The 17,713-nt window shown below is 43.3% G+C and overlaps 1 protein-coding gene across 2 annotated transcripts in view; it reads left to right on the forward strand.

The window, feature by feature from the left end:
* LOC309562040 (uncharacterized protein) overlaps window positions 1-17,186 on the forward strand; it is a 172,081-nt gene extending 154,895 nt beyond the window's left edge. The window contains exons 3-4 of one of the 2 annotated variants that reach the window (XM_082266141.1): window positions 11,853-11,972; window positions 16,916-17,186. In XM_082266141.1, the coding sequence (XP_082122267.1) occupies window positions 11,853-11,972; window positions 16,916-17,050 (255 nt within the window). In that variant the 3' untranslated portion in view covers window positions 17,051-17,186. The remainder of the gene's footprint in view (window positions 1-11,852; window positions 11,973-16,915) is intronic. The other variant, XM_082266142.1, reaches the window with a different exon arrangement.
* Window positions 17,187-17,713: the final 527 nt, after the last annotated feature.

Below are 17,713 nucleotides of genomic sequence, written 5' to 3' on the forward strand. Positions count from 1 at the left end.
CATGTAGAGAAACGCTGAGACACCAATCCCAACTCCCAAGACTCATCATGTGTGGATAGTCTCAATTCAGCAAGTAAATACACACACTCAATAAGATGTTCCTAGAGTGACTTATATGTATAGTAATATAGTGATGATAGGCTGAAGAGACAGGTTGGGTAGAGATGGTAGATGACAGACACTTGAAAGGAATGTTCTTGAAAGTAAGATAGTAGCAGATGGGATGCAGATAGGTTTAGCAATCATGTATGGTAGCAGATGATAGAGTAGCAGGTGAACATACAGGATAGACCAACCCAGTGCAAGAGCAGATGGTATTAGGCTCAAGAGCTAGCAATCTTAGTTAATGCAGATGAAGTAATAGTCCTTAGTATGCAGAGCTAGATAGTGTAAGCTTTAGTATGAAGGTTATAGAGGTTTCCCCTGTGGGGTACTTATCACTAGTAGCAATGTAGTAGAGGAGAGGTTCGGCAAGAGCGGATGATCCGGTAACGGGATACAGGGATCAGCAGCGTGGTTCTGATAGCGAGGTATGCTTGCAAGCATGAGACCTTCAAGGCAGATTATGCGGCGTTGAACGAACATGTGAGTGAGACCGCCGGAGGTTGAAATAGCCGCTCCAGCGGCGCTCAGTGATGACAGCATCGGTCTTAAAGGTGTATGCGCACCTTACCAAAAGAGAATGGTGGGGCGCATACACTTAGGAAAAGTGGAATTAGGGTACCAAAGGTACCAGAACATTACAGTATCATGTATTGTAGATTTGGATTTCAGTTTCTGCTCCTTCCAGGGAGCTCAGCGGATACTCCTGCTAGCACACAATCTGACTCTTTAGCGCCCCCTCTAGAGATCTTCTGTATTCTGCAATGCTCCCACCACCATGAGCAATGTCCAGGTTCCCAACACACATCATACTTACCTGCTTATTGTACAGAGCAGCCCTGATTTACTTCTTTTTGGGTCCCCTGCCTGCGATCCTGGCTCCTCCCCCCCTTGCCAAGTGCCCCCCCCAATAGCAAGCCTCTTGCTATGTGGACACTCAAGCAGGCTCGCTCCAGAGCCACGCTCTGTGTGTCCATTCATGGAGCGAGGCTTGGCCCCACCCCACTCTCTCTTGGGTCTCTGGCTGTGATTGACAGGAGCAGGAGTCAATGGCTTTGTCTGCTATGTGAGCAAATGAGGAGAGAGAGTCCTGGATAAGCTGCTGCTCTTGTGCACATCGCTGGATTGAGATGGGGCTCAGGTAAGTATAAGGGAGGGCTGAAGTGGGAGATCTGCACCCAGGAGGTTTTTCTACCTTAATACATAGACTGCATTAAGGTAAAAGACCTTGATACCTTAGAACCACTTTAAGCACATTTATCTCCCCCTGCCCCAGGGTACCTCTAAGTCCCAAATCCATTTTCAGCATTTTTGGTCTGTTAAAATATATATATTCAAAAGAATATATTCTTCGCACCTAGGAACAACTAAATGAAGCAGATAAATTCACCAATAAATAATTATATAATGGTATAGATTAATAAGGTAAAATTAGCAGCTGCTATAAAATATAAAGGAAATGAATAAAAAACCCCAGGGCAATGGGATTGAATAGCGCTTGCTGGTAGGAACAGGATATTGTATAAATGTAAAATCAATGATAAAAAGTAATTTAAAAGCTAAAACCATAAATTATATAATATATAGACCCATAAATAAACACACAGTGTTAAATATGTAAATAAATGACAAAGGTGTCATATAAGTGCATACATGTGCCAAATAAAGTCCATAAACAATTAATAAGTGACTTGGTGACAAATAGTCCACTTGAGTGAAAGGAAAAGTGCAAGTGCTCAGTGTAGGATCCTCCAATGGTCCAGGGATCAATCGTGAGAAGTGACTTCAGGAAAGGATAAGGTGTAAACTCACCAGAAGTGATGGGTCTCAATCACCTTACGGCAGAGAGACCGATAGCGCTTTGTGACCTTCCCGGTCAAAAGGTTACTGCTGGTCTGTGTTCCCCATAAACCGAAGTCACCTTCCTGGGCAGATAAGGTCCTCCAAGTCCAGTTAGGGAAAAAATAAAAAGCTCCAAATTGTGCAGTACCATTTAAAAGGTCTTTATTGAAATTATTGATCAAAACAGATGCAAAATAGAAGTAAAACTAAGTATATCCGCGCCCGCTGATCTGATGTCTGTAGCGTGGAGAGCGGTACTACCGGATTTGCGTTTCACGAGACTTCCGGGCTGACGGCGTGCGTTCCACCTGACGCGCGTTTCGTCAGAGCGTATGACGTCTTCAGAGGTTAATTGTTTATGGACTTTATTTGGCACATATATGCACTTATATGACACCTTTGTCATTTATTTATATATTTAACACTGTGTGTTTATTTATGGGTCTATATATTATATAATTTATGGTTTTAGCTTTTAATTACTTTTTATCATTGATTTTACATTTATACAATATCCTGTTCCTACCAGCAAGCGCTATTCAATGCCATTGCCCTTGGGGTTTTTTATTCATTTTTCGTCTGTGCTGCTTTTCTGTCACTGCAGCGCTCCATATACTGGGTACTGCTGTCCCAGGGCACTAGATTAATACTGTTATTTTCTCACCAGTGGTCACCTCACTGTCCATTTCCCACAGTCTGTCTTCCTAAGAGATCAAACATCTTTCCACATTTTCTGCAGTCTTTCCACCCAATGTTCATTGTCCACTCTAATTATTTTCCCACAGTTTCTGCAGCATCTTCTCCCAATTCCCACAGCCTTTCCTCCAGTTCCTGCAGTCTCTCCTCCCAGTCAGGGCTGTCTTTAACAAAGGGCAAAAGGGGAAGCTGCCCCAGGCCCAGTTATTGTTGTGGGGCCCAAAGCATCTGCCCCTTGAGCCTACACTGCCTGCAAAGAGTTGATAGGTGGATTCGGGAGGGTCCAAGAAAATGTTTGCCCAGGGTCGAATCAATATTACAGATGGCCCTGCTCCTATCAGGGTTCCTGCAGTCTTTCTCCCCCAGTTATGAATTCTTTCCCACAGTTTCCCACAGTCTCATTTCCCAGTTCCTGCAGTCTCTTCCTCAAGTTCCTTCAGTATCTCAGTTCAATTCCTTCAGTCATTCCTCCTACTTCCTGCAGTATCTCCTCCCAGTTCCTGGAGTCTCCTCCCAGTTCCGGGAGTCTCTTCTTCCAGTCCTCTTGCAGTCTGCCCTCCCAGTTCCCACATTCTTTTTATCCTGTTCCTAGAGTCTCTCCCCACAGTTTCCACACTCACCTTACCCATTTCCAACAGTCTTTCCACTCAGTTCCCCTCCCCCAGTTCTCATAGTTTCTCCTCGAATGTTCCTACATTCTCTTCCCCCATTCCGCCTACTACTGCAGTCTCCCCTCCCAGTTCCCACAGTCTTTCCTCCTGATACCTATATTCTCTCCCTCTACTTCCTGCAATATTTCTTCCCAGTTCCTTCAAGCTCTCTTCCTAGTTGTCTCCCCTCCAAATTCTTACACGCTCTTACTTCTTAACCCCAGTATCCTCAGTTTCCTCCCTCAGTTCTTACAGGTTCTTCTTCCAGTTCCTGTAGTCTCTTCCCCCATTTCCCAGTCAGGGCTGTCTTTAACAAAGGGCAAAAGGGGAAGCTGCCCCAGGCCCAGTTATTGTTGTGGGGCCCAAATCAGCTGCCCCTTGAGCCCACACTGTCTGCAAATAGTTTTTAAGTGGATTTCAGGATAGTCCAAGAAAATGTTTGCCCAGGGTCCAATCAATATTAAAGATGGCCCCGCTCCCATCAGGGTTCCTGCAGCCTTTCTCCCCCAGTTATGAACTCTTTCCCACAGTTTCTCACAGTCTCATTTCTCAATTCTTCAGTATCTCAGTTCAATTCCTTCAGTCATTCCTCCTACTTTCTGCAGTATCTTCTCCCAGTTCCTGGAGTCTCCTCCCAGTTCCTGGAGCCTCTTCTTCCAGTCTTCTTGCAGTCTCCTACATTCTCTTCCCCCATTCCCCCTACTTCTGAAGTCTCCCCTCCCAGTTCCCACAGTCTTTCCTCCTGGTACCTATATTCTCTTATTCTCTCCCTCTAGTTCCTGCAATCTTTCTTCCCAGTTCCTTCAAGCTCTCTTCCTAGTTGTCTCCCCTCCAAGTTCTTACACTCTCTTCCTCCTTTACCCCAGTATCCTCAATTTTCTCCCCCCAGTTCTTACAGTTTATTCTTCAAGTTCCTGTAGTCTCTTCCCCCAGTTCCTGCAGTCTCTCTTTCCAATTCTCGCAGTCTCTCCTCCCAGTCAGGGCCATCTTTAACAAAGGGCAAACAGGGAAGCTGCCCCAGGCCCAGTTATTGTTGTGGGGCCCAAAGCAGCTGCCCCTTAAGCCCTCACTTCCTGCAAATAGTTGAAAAGTGGATTCGGGAGGGTCCAAGAAAATGTTTTCCCAGGGTCCAATCAATATTAAAGGTGGCCCTGCTCCCATCAAGGTTCTTGCAGTCTTTTTCCCCCAGTTATGAACTCTTTCCCACAGTTCCTACAGTCTCATTTCCCAGTTCCTGCAGTCTCTTCCCCATGGTCCTTCAGTATCTCAGTTCAATGGCAAACAAGGGAAAGTGATCTGCCATGGAAGTATAATTGTCTAGCTAACTCCATCCCTAGTAACATATAGTTAAAGGAAAATGAGGAATGTGGGACTTTAAATGAGTATAGCTAGACATATGTATCTACTAGATGGTGTAATAAGCATGTCCTGGTGCGGATCCCAGATCAGGGATCCGTGAAGGACTGACAATGCATAAGTTGGATTAATGTAACATATATGACTCTGTAAATCATACTATTAAGTCATAATAGATGCAGATTATGTTCAAAACAAAGAAAATATATCATGTCCAAAATCACAATAATAAAACATATTTATTGTGGAAATATTCTTTTTTTTCTTTACAAGTAAACAACTTTAAAATATAAAAAAACTTTATATGACCCAAACCATGGGGACCCCTAAGGGGTTAACACACAATCAAACATTTGACTATTCTAATCTGGCACGATATATTAAAATAATAATACAGATTATACATACAGAACATATACATGGAGAGACATACATGAATGTATATAGATTAGCAATAAAACCATACATATTCATATTAAAGATCGAAAACAGCTTGATATAAGGATGTATATCTCATTAAAAAACACATTATCGTGAAGTTAAATAAGTTTTCATGGAGTATCTTGAATGATTATAAGTTTGTTGGACCAGGTGTAAATGGGATTATGTAAATAATTTGTCGGCTCGACGCGTTTCGTGGACCTCTGTCCACTCATCAGGAGCATAAGAGAATTGGTTTCTGAAAATGAAAATATGGATAAGGTTTTGGTATAGATGTAGGATATGGAATAGAAAAAGTAAGGGGATGGACACTACCTTTGACTAGTGTCATCGATCCATAAGCAAACCAGTCCGGTGCAGGCAAAACAGGGGCCGCTCCAGGAGAACGCCTGACCCGGGGCTGAAGCATGGATTGCACCCCGCGCACATGGGGGCAGCGGGAAAGGGAGGACCCAAGTAGGATTTATAATGATAAACGAACCAACAAGAGAGGCTCTTAGGAGATTAATCCAAAAAGTATAGGTCAACGATCGTTAAAAACCGAGGCAGTCTGAAAATATATATATAAAATTGGGATAAGTATCTAACATGAATTGACTAGGAAGAAAGAAACAATATATAATCTCACAGAATTCTATCTTTAATACATTATATACGGGGTTCAAGAAATTAATCCCAAAGAAGAATCTGCCTGTGGGTGACCGAGCATTAGATAAAAGTTGGAAGAAGGGGGAATAGACGGTACGTATAGTCGAAGTGGTAACTAGCAAATGTGTCATATAATTGAATGGAGCAAAATGAAATGAGTGATAGATATTGGATATAAATGGGACACAACACATATCTCAGTTCAATGCCTTCAATCAATTCTCCTACTTCCTGCAGTATCTCCTCCCGGTTCCTGGTGTCTCCTCCCAGTTCCTGGAGTCTCTTCTTCCAGTCTTCTTGCAGTCTCCCCTCCCAATTCCCAGTCTTTTTTTCCTGTTCCTAGAGTCTCTCCCCACAGTTTCAACACTCACCTTCCCCAGTTCCCACAATCTCCTGCAGTCCGCCCATTCTCATAGTTTATCCTCGAAGTTCCTACATTCTCTTCCCCCATTCCCCCTACTACTGCAGTCTCCCCTCCTAGTTCCCACAGTCTTTCCTCCTATTATCTATATTCTCTCCCTCCAGTACCTGAAATCTTTCTTCCCAGTTCCTTCAAGCTCTCTTCCTAGTTGTCTCCCCTCCAAGTTCTTACACTCTATTCCTTCTTTACCCCAGTATCCTCAGTTTCCTCCCCTAGTTCTTACAGTTTCCTCTTCCAGTTCCTGTAGTCTCTTCCCCCAGTTCCTGCAGTCTCTCCTCCCAATTCCTGCAGTCTCTAATCCCAATTAGAAAAGCAGGAATTCACGGAATTGAAGATCCCAGACGATCCAGCTTTTTTTTTTGCTTTAAGTGGTAGATGCTCCACTTGGGGCCTTTAAAAAATCTATGCTCTGCCCTCTTTTGAATGCCGCCCGGGCATGTATACCATCTATGTGGAAAAAGACGACTCCTCCCCAGATTGCTCAATGGCTCAAGAGGGTGGAGGAGATTAATAGGATGGAAAATCTGATCGCGTCCTCCCAGCATAGAGGAGATGGAAATGCGGAAAAATGGAAGATGTGGGATATATATATTACCTCGGGAGAAGGGGTAAGCCTTATGGCACAATGATTAAATGAGTGGGCAGTTATGTCTAAAATAGTATGTGGTCTGACGGTAGAGTTAAACATAGTTTGGGAATACATTTTATTCCCCCCCCCCTTTTTTTTTCTCTTTCTTTTTTTTTTTTTTTCTCTTTCTTTCTTTCTTTCTTTCTTTCTTTCTTTCTTTATTATTTGTTCTTAATGGTAGACTTTTCTGTCTACTTGAAAAAAAAAAAAAAGTTGCATACCAGAGAGGGCATTTTCTTTTTTGCGGTATTTAAGGGGAGAGTTGATTTATATATGTGATGATGTCAAACTCTTACCGAGGTTCTTTTTTCTTGCATAATATGTGCATTGCCTGTATCTGGTTGTATCTAATAAACTTTATAAATACAAAAAAAAAAAAAAAAGCAAGAAACGGGTAATATAGTAAAAAGTAGGGATCTCATTAAAATGCTTAAACAGCCCAATACCAGGGAAACACCAACCTAATGAATCAAGAATAACCAAAAAAAGGAAAAGGGACTCCATCTCAAATAGCGTACAATCTATGTATATATCATGTGTTGACTGGTTATGGTATCCTAAAAATGCAATCCAAAGAGCACAGAGGAATGTAGATGTAAGATCAGGCCTCTAAAAAGTAGGTATAGATAATGAACCCATTCAGGCCAGGGGGGATGGTTGGTTCTCAGAGTAAAAATCCACCTTGATTCCGTACGTAGGATGGAATTATTAAAGTTACCACCACGAGGATTAAGATATATCCTATCTATAGCTATTAATTGAATGGTGTCTAAGGTACACATGTGGCAATCCCTGACATGCCTTGCAATTGGGCTTTCAGGGATGCCATCCCGAATGTCATCGACATGTTCCTTGATTTGTTGCCAAAATATACGTTTGGTTTTGCCTACATAGAAGGCATCACAACCGCCTTTCAGTAGGTAAATTATGCCTGATGGTAACTGATCCTATTACCAAAGGGTCCCTTGAAATATAGTAAAAAATAAAGAGGATACTGCGCTAACCTTTAGGTAACTGTGAGGACTTAATAAAGTGCTATAGTGATTTTCAATTTAAAGTGCTATAGTGATTGTGAAATATTACTATCTCACTTACATCAAAACATCAAAATATCAAATAGTGCATATATATATATACATTAATAGTGCCAATAATGAAACATTTAAATATAATAACATCAATGAAAGTCCATAGTGCTGCTGAATATAAAGTGCAATAAACAATAATATGCAAATGTGATAGTGAATTGCTTCAGTAACAGTCCGTGATGCTGCTAAAAAAAGGAAGGAAAGTGCAATAGTGCTATAAAAGTCTTTTAAGTGCAAATGATACTGGTATAGTGACTTCAGCGACCCTCCGCTTCACCGCAAAGTGCTAGTTGGTAAGGTAGCTCACTTACCAGATGGCGTGGATTCCTGTGGCGTATGCCAGCAGGAATCAATCTGCGCTTGTATCCTACTCCAACTTTGTGGATGGATGGAATCCTTGGGGTGCTGTTATTTACTCAGAACTAAAGAAAAAAGAAGAAGCTCCTCATCGTGTAGAAGGTTAACACCCTTTATTTATACACCTCACACGAACATCAGTGTAGATAAAAACTTCCATGAAAAACATCCATAAAAAACACTGCAGTGGTAACAAAACTATTCATTCCAAAGCACCAAACACTAAGTGTCACGGCAAAAACGTGTGCCCAAATATAATGAAAAAGGTTGCTAGAGCAATGCTGGCTGAGTCCTCGCTCCAGCCACTTCTGAACTCCTATTCAGCCTCGCGGCTGGTGTAACAGGACGCTGCTGTGTAATCAACCGCGAGGTGCGCCTTACCTGGAAGTAGGATCTCGGCGTGCGGTTCAGCAGTACTGCTCAGAATGAGGCAACGTGCGTACCAACTTGACGCGTTTCGTCAGAGATGTGACGTCTTCGGAAGTATGTATAAAGCGACAGTAATCGCAATGTCTACATTGGAACGTGCCCATGGGGCGTGTTCCGCATGCATCTAAACCATGATATCAAAATGACTGGACATAAAACTATCCCTTAATGAACGATTCTTCTTGAAAGTGATCTATTGGCTGGGATGCACAAAGTGTTTGATAGTGCTATCCTGCGTAAGCAAATGCCAGTGCTTCTGCAAAATCACCCTAATATCATCATTCTGTTTGTTAAATTTTATAGGCCTGATTTTGGTATATTCAGACGTTGTTTATTTTGGTATCATCAGACGTTGTTGATGTTCACCTTGGAACAATTGAAGCTCACGTGGGCTCTCTAGTGCTTTTTTGTATGCCAGTATTAGGGGACTTTGCGGCTATATCCTCTCTTAAGGAACCTCTCCCTCAATGTATCTGCCTGTATTTTAAAATCCTTATCGCTAGTGCAATTCCTTCGGACACATAGGTCCTGACCCATGGGTTTCCCTTTAATCAAATGTCTAGTATGAGCACTTTCTGCATGCAGCAGGGAATTCCCTGCTGTGGTCTTTCTATATAGATGTGTGGCAATAGAGCCATTGGGGTGTTTGATGACCGTCAGATGCAAAAAAAGGTAATGTGTTGGAAGTCAACATTAAACAACAAATTAAAATCATTAATGTTGAGCCTATCCACAAAGTTGGTTAGCATGTCCTCATATCCCATCCAGAAAATCTGAATGTCGTCGACATACCTTTGTCATAAAGAAACATGGCAAAGGTAACTCGACAACTCCTCAGATCCACAGATTGACTGCTCCCACCTCTGCCACAGGTACAAGTTAGCATAAGAGGGGACACAGGTAGTACCCATAGCCACCCCCTGTACCTGGAGGTAGTAAGAATGGTCGAACATGAACTCATGTGTGAGTATGAACTCCAATAGTTTATTTTGATTTGTGTTGTTTGTTGGTTTGTCTGTCCCCCTCCATGTTATGGGATAGGGCAATGTTTATTTTCTTTTTTTGTAGATATGTATTTATGATGAGTATATTGATTATGTTTGTTTTGTATATGTATATTAGATTTGTAGAGCTAGACACGGAGTAAGAAGCCCTGAAGAAGTGGCCTGTACTGTAAAACATGTAGGCAAGCTCCATTTGGTACACCTCACACCATGTCTGATTGCTCTCTGTATATGATTTTATATTTTATATGCTCGTGGGCTTATTTTTGCCCTTTTTTAACAATTTCTCTATGTATCTATAAACCATTTATGTATATTTGTATAAACATTTATTGATGTGAAGTCAATTTAAATACAGATAGTCCACCATGTAATGCCCACCTGCATTTGTCCTTTTCCACTTTTTCTTTCTCTCCTCCCAATTCCTGCAGTCTCTCCTGCCAGTTCCTGCAGTCTCTTGCCCAAGTTCTTGCAGTCTCTCCTTCCAATTCCTGAAGTCTCTACTCCCAGTTTCTGCAGTCTCTCCTCCCAGTTCCTGCAGTCTCTTTCCCCAATTCCTCCCAATTCCTGCAATCTCTCCCCCCAGTTCTTGCAGTTTCTTCTTCCTGTTCCTTAAATCTCTCCTCCCATTTCCTGCAGTCTCTCCTCACAGTTTCTGCATTTGCATCTTCCTGTTCCTACAGTCTCTTCCCTCAATTCCCGCAGTCCAAGTTCCTAAAGTTTCTTCCCTCAGTTCCTACAGTTTCTTCCCCAATTTTCTGCAGTTTCTTCCCCCATTACCTGCAGTTTCTTCTCTCCTCCCAGTTCCTGCAGTCTCTCTTCCTAGCTCCTGCCGATTCTTCTTCTTCATGCAGTCACTCCTCCCGGTTCCTGCAGTTTCTTTCCCTAGTTCCTGCAGTTTCTTCTTCCTGTTCATGCAATCTCTCCTCCTAGTTCCTGCAGTCTCTCCTCTCCAGTTTCTGCAGTTTCTTCTTCCAGTTCCTGTGGTTTCTTCCTCCTGTTGCTGCACTCTCTCCTCCCAGTTCCTGCAGTCTCTCCTCTCAGTTTCTGCAGTTTCATATTCCTGTTTCTTTAGGCTCTCCTCCTAGTTCCTACAGTTTCTTCCCCCAGTTCCTACAGTTTCTTCCCCCCTTTCCTGCAGTTTCTTCCCCCATTTCCTGCAATTTCTTATCCCATTTCCTGCAGTTTCTTATCCCATTTCCTGCAGTTTCTTCTTCTAGTTCCTGCAGTTTCTTCTTCCTGTTCCTGCAATCTATCCTCCCAGTTCCTGCAGTTTCTCCTCCCAGATTCTGTAGTTTCTTCTTCCGGTTCCTGCAGTTTCTTTTTCCTGTTCCTACAGTCTCTCCTCCCAGTTCCTGCTGTCTCTCCTTCCAGTTCCTGCAGTCTCTCAGTTTCTTCTTCCTGTTCCTGCAGTTTCTTTTTCCTGTTCCTACAGTCTCTCCTCCCAGTTCCTGCTGTCTCTCCTTCCAGTTCCTGCAGTCTCTCCCTACAGTTTCTCAGTTTCTTCTTCCTGTACCTGCAGTCTTTCATCCTAGCTCCTGCAGTTTTTTCTTCTTGTTCATGCAGTCACTCCTCCCTGTTCCTTCAGTTTGTTCATCCTGTTCCTGAAGTCTATCCCCCAGTTCCTGCAGTTTCTCCTCCCAGTTTCCACAATTCCCCCCCCCCCCCCCCAGTTATCCAGTCTCATTCCCCTATTGGCACAGTTTCTCTCAGGTCAAGTCTGTCTTACCAGTGTCTGTGGTCTCTCTTATCAGTTCATACTTGTTGTTTTAAGAATGCCCATACATTATTATCTTTTATAATTCAACCAGCGGGTTGGACAAAAAAAAATAAAAGACCCAATTCCACCATTCAGACACTCAATGTAAATGGGGGAAATCCTTCTCACTGAGACATTGAATTCTGCCAGTGGGGAGACTTCCATCATCAGAATACACTGGTCATTTCTGCTGGTTATAGCCGGGGGTATTGATCAATTGGGACAAACCCAACAGGCTGGTTGTACAAAAGTCGATCAGTAGATTGGCTTTTGTGAAACCAGCCTGCCCATAACATATGAAATTCCTCCGGTCTCTGCTGAACTGATCGACTTTCAATCCATGAATGGCCGCCTTAAGATCAGCCCGATCTGTGATCTTAGATCTGGTGGATCAATTTGCTTATTTATGCTTTTTCTTACAGTCAAACCAGTCACAGCAGGTGCTGCCAGGGAAGAAGATGGGATCCATCAGTGACAATAATCTGAGAAACAATGAACTTGTATCCATCAAACCTTCCCACATCTATCAGGAGATACCCATTACTCAAGAGGTGAGATCCAACTCCTGATCACATCACCATGGAATGAAGAGAGATTCACAACAGTTAATAAAAATCTATGCAGGGATATACAGTATGTGGCTCTCATATTTGTGTAGCACCCTCTAGTGTGCTAGATGTAGATAGTTTTTTTTTTTTTTTTAGAGTAAACTATAGTGTAGGCTAATTTGGTTTGGCTGAGATCCAGGCCTGGGTTGAATCTGGGTTAGGGCTGAGTGACTCATGGAGGCTGGATGACTCAGCAAGCAGCACCTCTGGTGACTCTCCCTGCTTTCTGGAACCTTGGAGAAGCAGTGCGGTGGAGTCTTGATGAGGACACCAGCCAATCCCTAGCGAAATGGGCAGGAAGGGGGCAGGCCACCTCATGTGTCCTGCCTGCAGGGGCAGTCGTGTGGAAACTGGAGATGGAGTGCTGAGGAGGCTGTCCGTGGCCCTTGAAGGTGCCCCCTAGTCTTGGGAGGGAGTGTTACTTCGGGCCTAGGGCTCAGGTGCTGGACGGACCCTCTACAACACATGGAGAAATCCTTTCCTGGAGGCACGAGAGCAAGGAGAGGAAAGCAGGAGCGGGTAAGCATGTCCGGGGATCTCCTAAGAAGTTAGCCTGTGTTCTGTTAGACTAGCGAACCCATCAGATCAGAGAACGGAAGTCAGCTGGCTGACCAAAAATACTCATTATAGCAATAAAGTCAGCATATATGCTTACACTGGTGATCGAAAGTTTGGGCACCCCAGGTAAAAATTTGTATTGATGTTCATAAAGAAGCCAAGGAAAGATGGAAAAATCTCCAAAAGGCATCAAATTACAGATTAGACATTCTTATAATATGTCAACAAAAGTTAGATTTTCAAAATTACAGAAAACAATAAATTGGCGTCTGCAAAAGTTTGGGCACCCTGCAGAATTTATAGCATGCACTGCCCCCTTTGCAAGGCTGAGACCTGCCAGTGTCATGGATTGTTCTCAATCATCGTCTGGGAAGACCAGGTGATGTCAATCTCAAAGGTTTTAAATGCCCAGACTCATCTGACCTTGCCCCAACAATCAGCACCATGGGATCTTCTAAGCAGTTGTCTAGAAAACTGAAAATGAAAATAGTTGACGCTCACAAAGCTGGAGAAGGCTATAAGAAGATAGCAAAGCATTTTTAGATGTCAATATCCTCTGTTCGGAATGTAATTAAGAAATGGCAGTCATCAGGAACAGTGGAAGTTAAAGCAAGATCTGGAAGACCAAGAAAAATATCAGACAGAACAGCTCGCAGGATTGTGAGAAAAATAATTCAAAACCCACGTTTGACTGCACGATCCCTCCAGAAAGATCTGGCAGACACTGGAGTTGTGGTACACTATTCCACTATAAAGAGATACTTGTACAAATATGGTCTTCATGGAAGAGTCATCAGAAGAAAACCTCTTCTACGTCCTCACTACAAAAATCAGCATTTGAACTTTGCAAATGAACATATAGACAAGCCTGATGCATTTTGGAAACATGTTCTGTGGACCGATGAGGTTAAAATTGAACTTTTTGGCCGGAATGAGCAAAGGTACGTTTGGAGAAGAAGGGGCACAGAATTTAATGAAAAGAACCTCTGTCCAACTGTTAAGCATGGGGGTGGATCAATCATGCTTTGGGGTTGTATTGCAGCCAGTGGCACAGGGAACATCTCACGAGTAGAAGGAAAAATGGATTCAATAAAATTTCAGCAAATTTTGGATGGTAACTTGATGCCATCTGTGAAAAAGCTGAAGTTAAAGAGAGGATGGCTTCTACAAATGGATAATGATCCTAAACACACCTCGAAATCCACGGGGGATTATATCAAGAGGCGTAAACTGAAGGTTTTGCCATGGCCTTCACAATCTCCTGACCTCAACATAATTGAAAATCTATGGATAGACCTTAAAAGAGCAGTGTGTGACAGACAGCCCAGAAATCTCAAAGAACTGGAAGACTTTTGTAAGGAAGAATGGGCAAAGATACCTCAAACAAGAATTGAAAGACTCTTGGCTGGCTACAAAAAGCGTTTACAAGCTGTGATACTTGCCAAAGGGGGCAGTACAAGATATTAACCACTTGCCGACCGCCGCAAGTACATATACTGCGGCGGTCAGCCCCTCACAGGCAAAGTGACGTATATATACGTCACTACCCTGTGAGGCTCTGGGGAGCGAGCGCGCGCCGCCAGAGGCGCGCTCCCGCGCGGTCACGGACCCCCCCGCGCGTGTGACCGGTGGACCCGATGTCGTCGGTACAGAGGGAGAAAGGCAGGCGGCTAATGTAAACAAGCCGCCTGTCATTCTCCCCTGTGTAGAAACAGTGATCATACGGTTATACTATGTAGGACTGTTCATCACTGTTCCTACACCTCAAGCCACAGCCAATCACAGTTAGAATCACACCCCTAGGAACACACACCATCCCTCCCTCTCCGATCTGTCCGCCGAAATGTCAGTCCCGCAAAAAAAAAATCGCAGATCGCCGCCATTACGCGTTAAAAAAAAAAAACAACAAAAATGACAAAAATCTTTCCCTATGTTAGTAAACGCGATAACTTTTGCGCAAACCAATCAAAATACGCTTTTTGCGATTTTTTTTACCAAACATATGTAGCAAAAACAAATTGGCCGAAAATGTTAAAAAATTTTGATTTTTACATTTTTTGGGGGAATTTCATATAAAAAATGGGAAAAATATTGTTATTTTTGCCAAATTGACGCTTTTTTTTTGTTTATAGCGCATGATCAAAAAATCGCACAGGTGATCAAATACCACCAAAAAAAAGCTCTGTTTGTGGGAAAAAAAGGACGTCAAATTAATTTAGGTACAGCACCGCACGACTGCGCAATTGTCCGTTAAAGTCACGCAGTGCCGAATCGCAAAATAGGCCCTGGTCAGGAAGGGGGTAAAATCTTCCGGGGCTTAAGTGGTTAACTCTGCAGGGTGCCCAAGCTTTTGCAGACTCCATTTTTTTTGGTTTTCTGTTATTTTGAAAGTGTAAATGATGGAAATAAAATCTAACTTTTGTTGACATATTATAAGAATGTCTAATCTGTGATTTGATGCCTTTTGGAGATGTTTCCATCTTTCCTTGGCTTCTTTATGCACATTAATACAAATTTTTACCTGGAGTGCCCAAACTTTCGATCACCACTGTATATACAGTATTTTAAAACCAGTGAGACTGTTTTGATGTTAAATTCTGAGGGAAAAACGTTCCCTTGTTTGTGTTCGATTTAACCACTTGCCGACCGCCGCACGACTATCTACGTCGGCGGTCAGCCCCTCACAGGCAAAGTGACGTAGGGCTACGTCACTAGCTTGTGAGGGTCTAGGGAGCGAGCGCGCGCCCCCGGAGGCGCGCTCCCGCTCCCGAGTGGTCACGGACCCCCCCGCGCGTGTGACCGGCGGACCCGATCGCCGCCGGCCACTCTGCGATCGGCGGGGGAGAGGGAGAAAGTCAGGCAGCTTGTGTAAACAAGCTGCCTGTCATTCTCCTCGCTGTATGAGAGCTGATCACATGGATCTACTATGTAGATCCGTTGATCACTCTGCATACAGCTGAAGCCCCAGCCAATCACAGTTAGAATCACGCCCCTAGGGACACACACAGCCCCTCCCTCTCAAAGGGCTACGTCACTAGCTTGTGAGGGTCTAGGGAGCGAGCGCGCGCCCCCGGAGGCGCGCTCCCGCTCCCGCGCGGTCACGGACCCCCCCCCGCGCTTGTGACCGGCGGACCCGATGTCCGCCGGCCACTCTGCGATCGGCGGGGGAGAGGGAGAAAGTCAGGCAGCTTGTGTAAACAAGCCGCCTGTCATTCTCCTCGGTGTAAAGACACTGAACACACGGATCTACTATGTAGATCTGTTGATCAGTGTCCTTACAGCTCAAGCCACAGCCAATCACAGTAGAAAGCACGCCCCTAGGGACACACACAGCCCCTCCCTCCCAAATAAAGTTAACCCCTTCACTACCAGTGTATTTTTACAGTAACAGTGCATATGTATAGCACTGATTACTGTAGAAATGTCACTGGTAACCCCAAAAGTGTCAGAAATGTCAGTCAAGGGTCCGATCTGTCCGCCGCAATGTCGCAGTACCGCAAAAAAAATCGCAGATCGCCGCCATTACGCGTTAAAAAAAAAAAACAACAAAAATGACAAAAATATTTCCCTTTGTTAGTAAACGCAATAACTTTTGCGCAAACCAATCAAAATACGCTTTTTGCGATTTTTTTTACCAAACATAGGTAGCATAAAACAAATTGGCTGAAAATTTTAAAAAATTTTGATTTTTACATTTTTTTTGGGGGAATTTCATATAAAAAAAAGGGAAAAATATTGCTATTTTTGCAAAATGGACGCTCTTTTTTTGTTTATAGCGCGTGATCAAAAAATCGCACAGGTGATCAAATACCGCCAAAAGAAAGCTCTGTTTGTGGGAAAAAAAGGACGCCAAATTCGTTTAGGTACAGCGTCGCACGACCGCGCAATTCTCCGTTAAAGTCACGCAGTGCCGAATCGCAAAATACCCCCTGGTCGGAATGGGGGTAAAATCTTCCGGGGCTTAAGTGGTTAACACTATTGTTCAAAAACAAAAACAATAAAAATGGATAAATGTGATATAAGTCCATTCACATCTGTGTATGCACCACCAGTGAAGTGAATATTTTCTTCAAATCCACTTCTTCTTACAACATTGAGTGACTTTCAACACAAAAAAATGAAAATTTCTCCACCAGAATAAATTGGCCTCTTACCAAAGAATAGGGACCTGTACTGACACCAATGTTGGGACTTCTTTTATTACACTGAGTCCAAAGTTGGGTCTTATTTCATCCTACTCACACCAGTGAAGGGTCTTATTTTATTCCACTGACACTAATGACGGAGAAATATTCCAGATGACACTTTCTGTCAATCTTTCCTCATAGGATCCAGCTGAGGTCCTCCAGAATCCTCTGTACATCCCTTCTGGACACCCTTCTCAGGAGAAGCAGTCGGGGTCCCTGGGTGAGCATCCGGCAGAAGGACAATACAGCCTTCTCCAACACCCAGGCCACCAGTGATCGCACAATGGGGAGAGGCTCAGAAGATATGCACATCATTTGGGAAATAATTCAATGTTGTATAATTATCAGCTTTACCGCTAAAGCTTCCACCGAACGTACCAGAATATTATCTCCCAGTTCTGTTGCTATATATTTTTTTGTATTATACAGTATGTTAATTAAAAAGTTGATACATTTCTGTTAAAAATGTTAAATAGCCGTGTAACAATGACTCTGAGAGATGGCCAGCAATGGATTCTATTTTATTGGTACATTCAGTGGCTTTGGTTCTATTACTACTGGCCAGACCCTCCAATCAGTGTAGATGGGACCCCGAGACTGGCCCACATCTAAAGAGCTCCAGAAATTACACCACATGAGGCAGATTCTGGTAAGGTTGGACTTTGGCTGTTTCTGGAAAATATCCTCCGACAATGACTGGATGAAATGATGGTCATTGGGCTAGGATCTCTAATTTAGTCAAATATATTAAACACTTCAATACCGGGCACTTTCACCCCCCTTCCTGCCTAGGCCAATTTTTAGCTTTTTAGCGCTGTCACGCTTTGAATGATAATTGCGCGGTCATGCAACGCTGTTCCCAAACAAACTTTTTATCATTTTTTTTCCCCACAAACAGAGCTTTCTTTTGGTGGTATTTGATCACCTCTGGGTTTTTTC

This window comes from Pelophylax lessonae (assembly GCF_965119305.1).
Source record: "Pelophylax lessonae genome assembly, chromosome: 1".
NCBI lineage: Eukaryota > Metazoa > Chordata > Amphibia > Anura > Ranidae > Pelophylax > Pelophylax lessonae.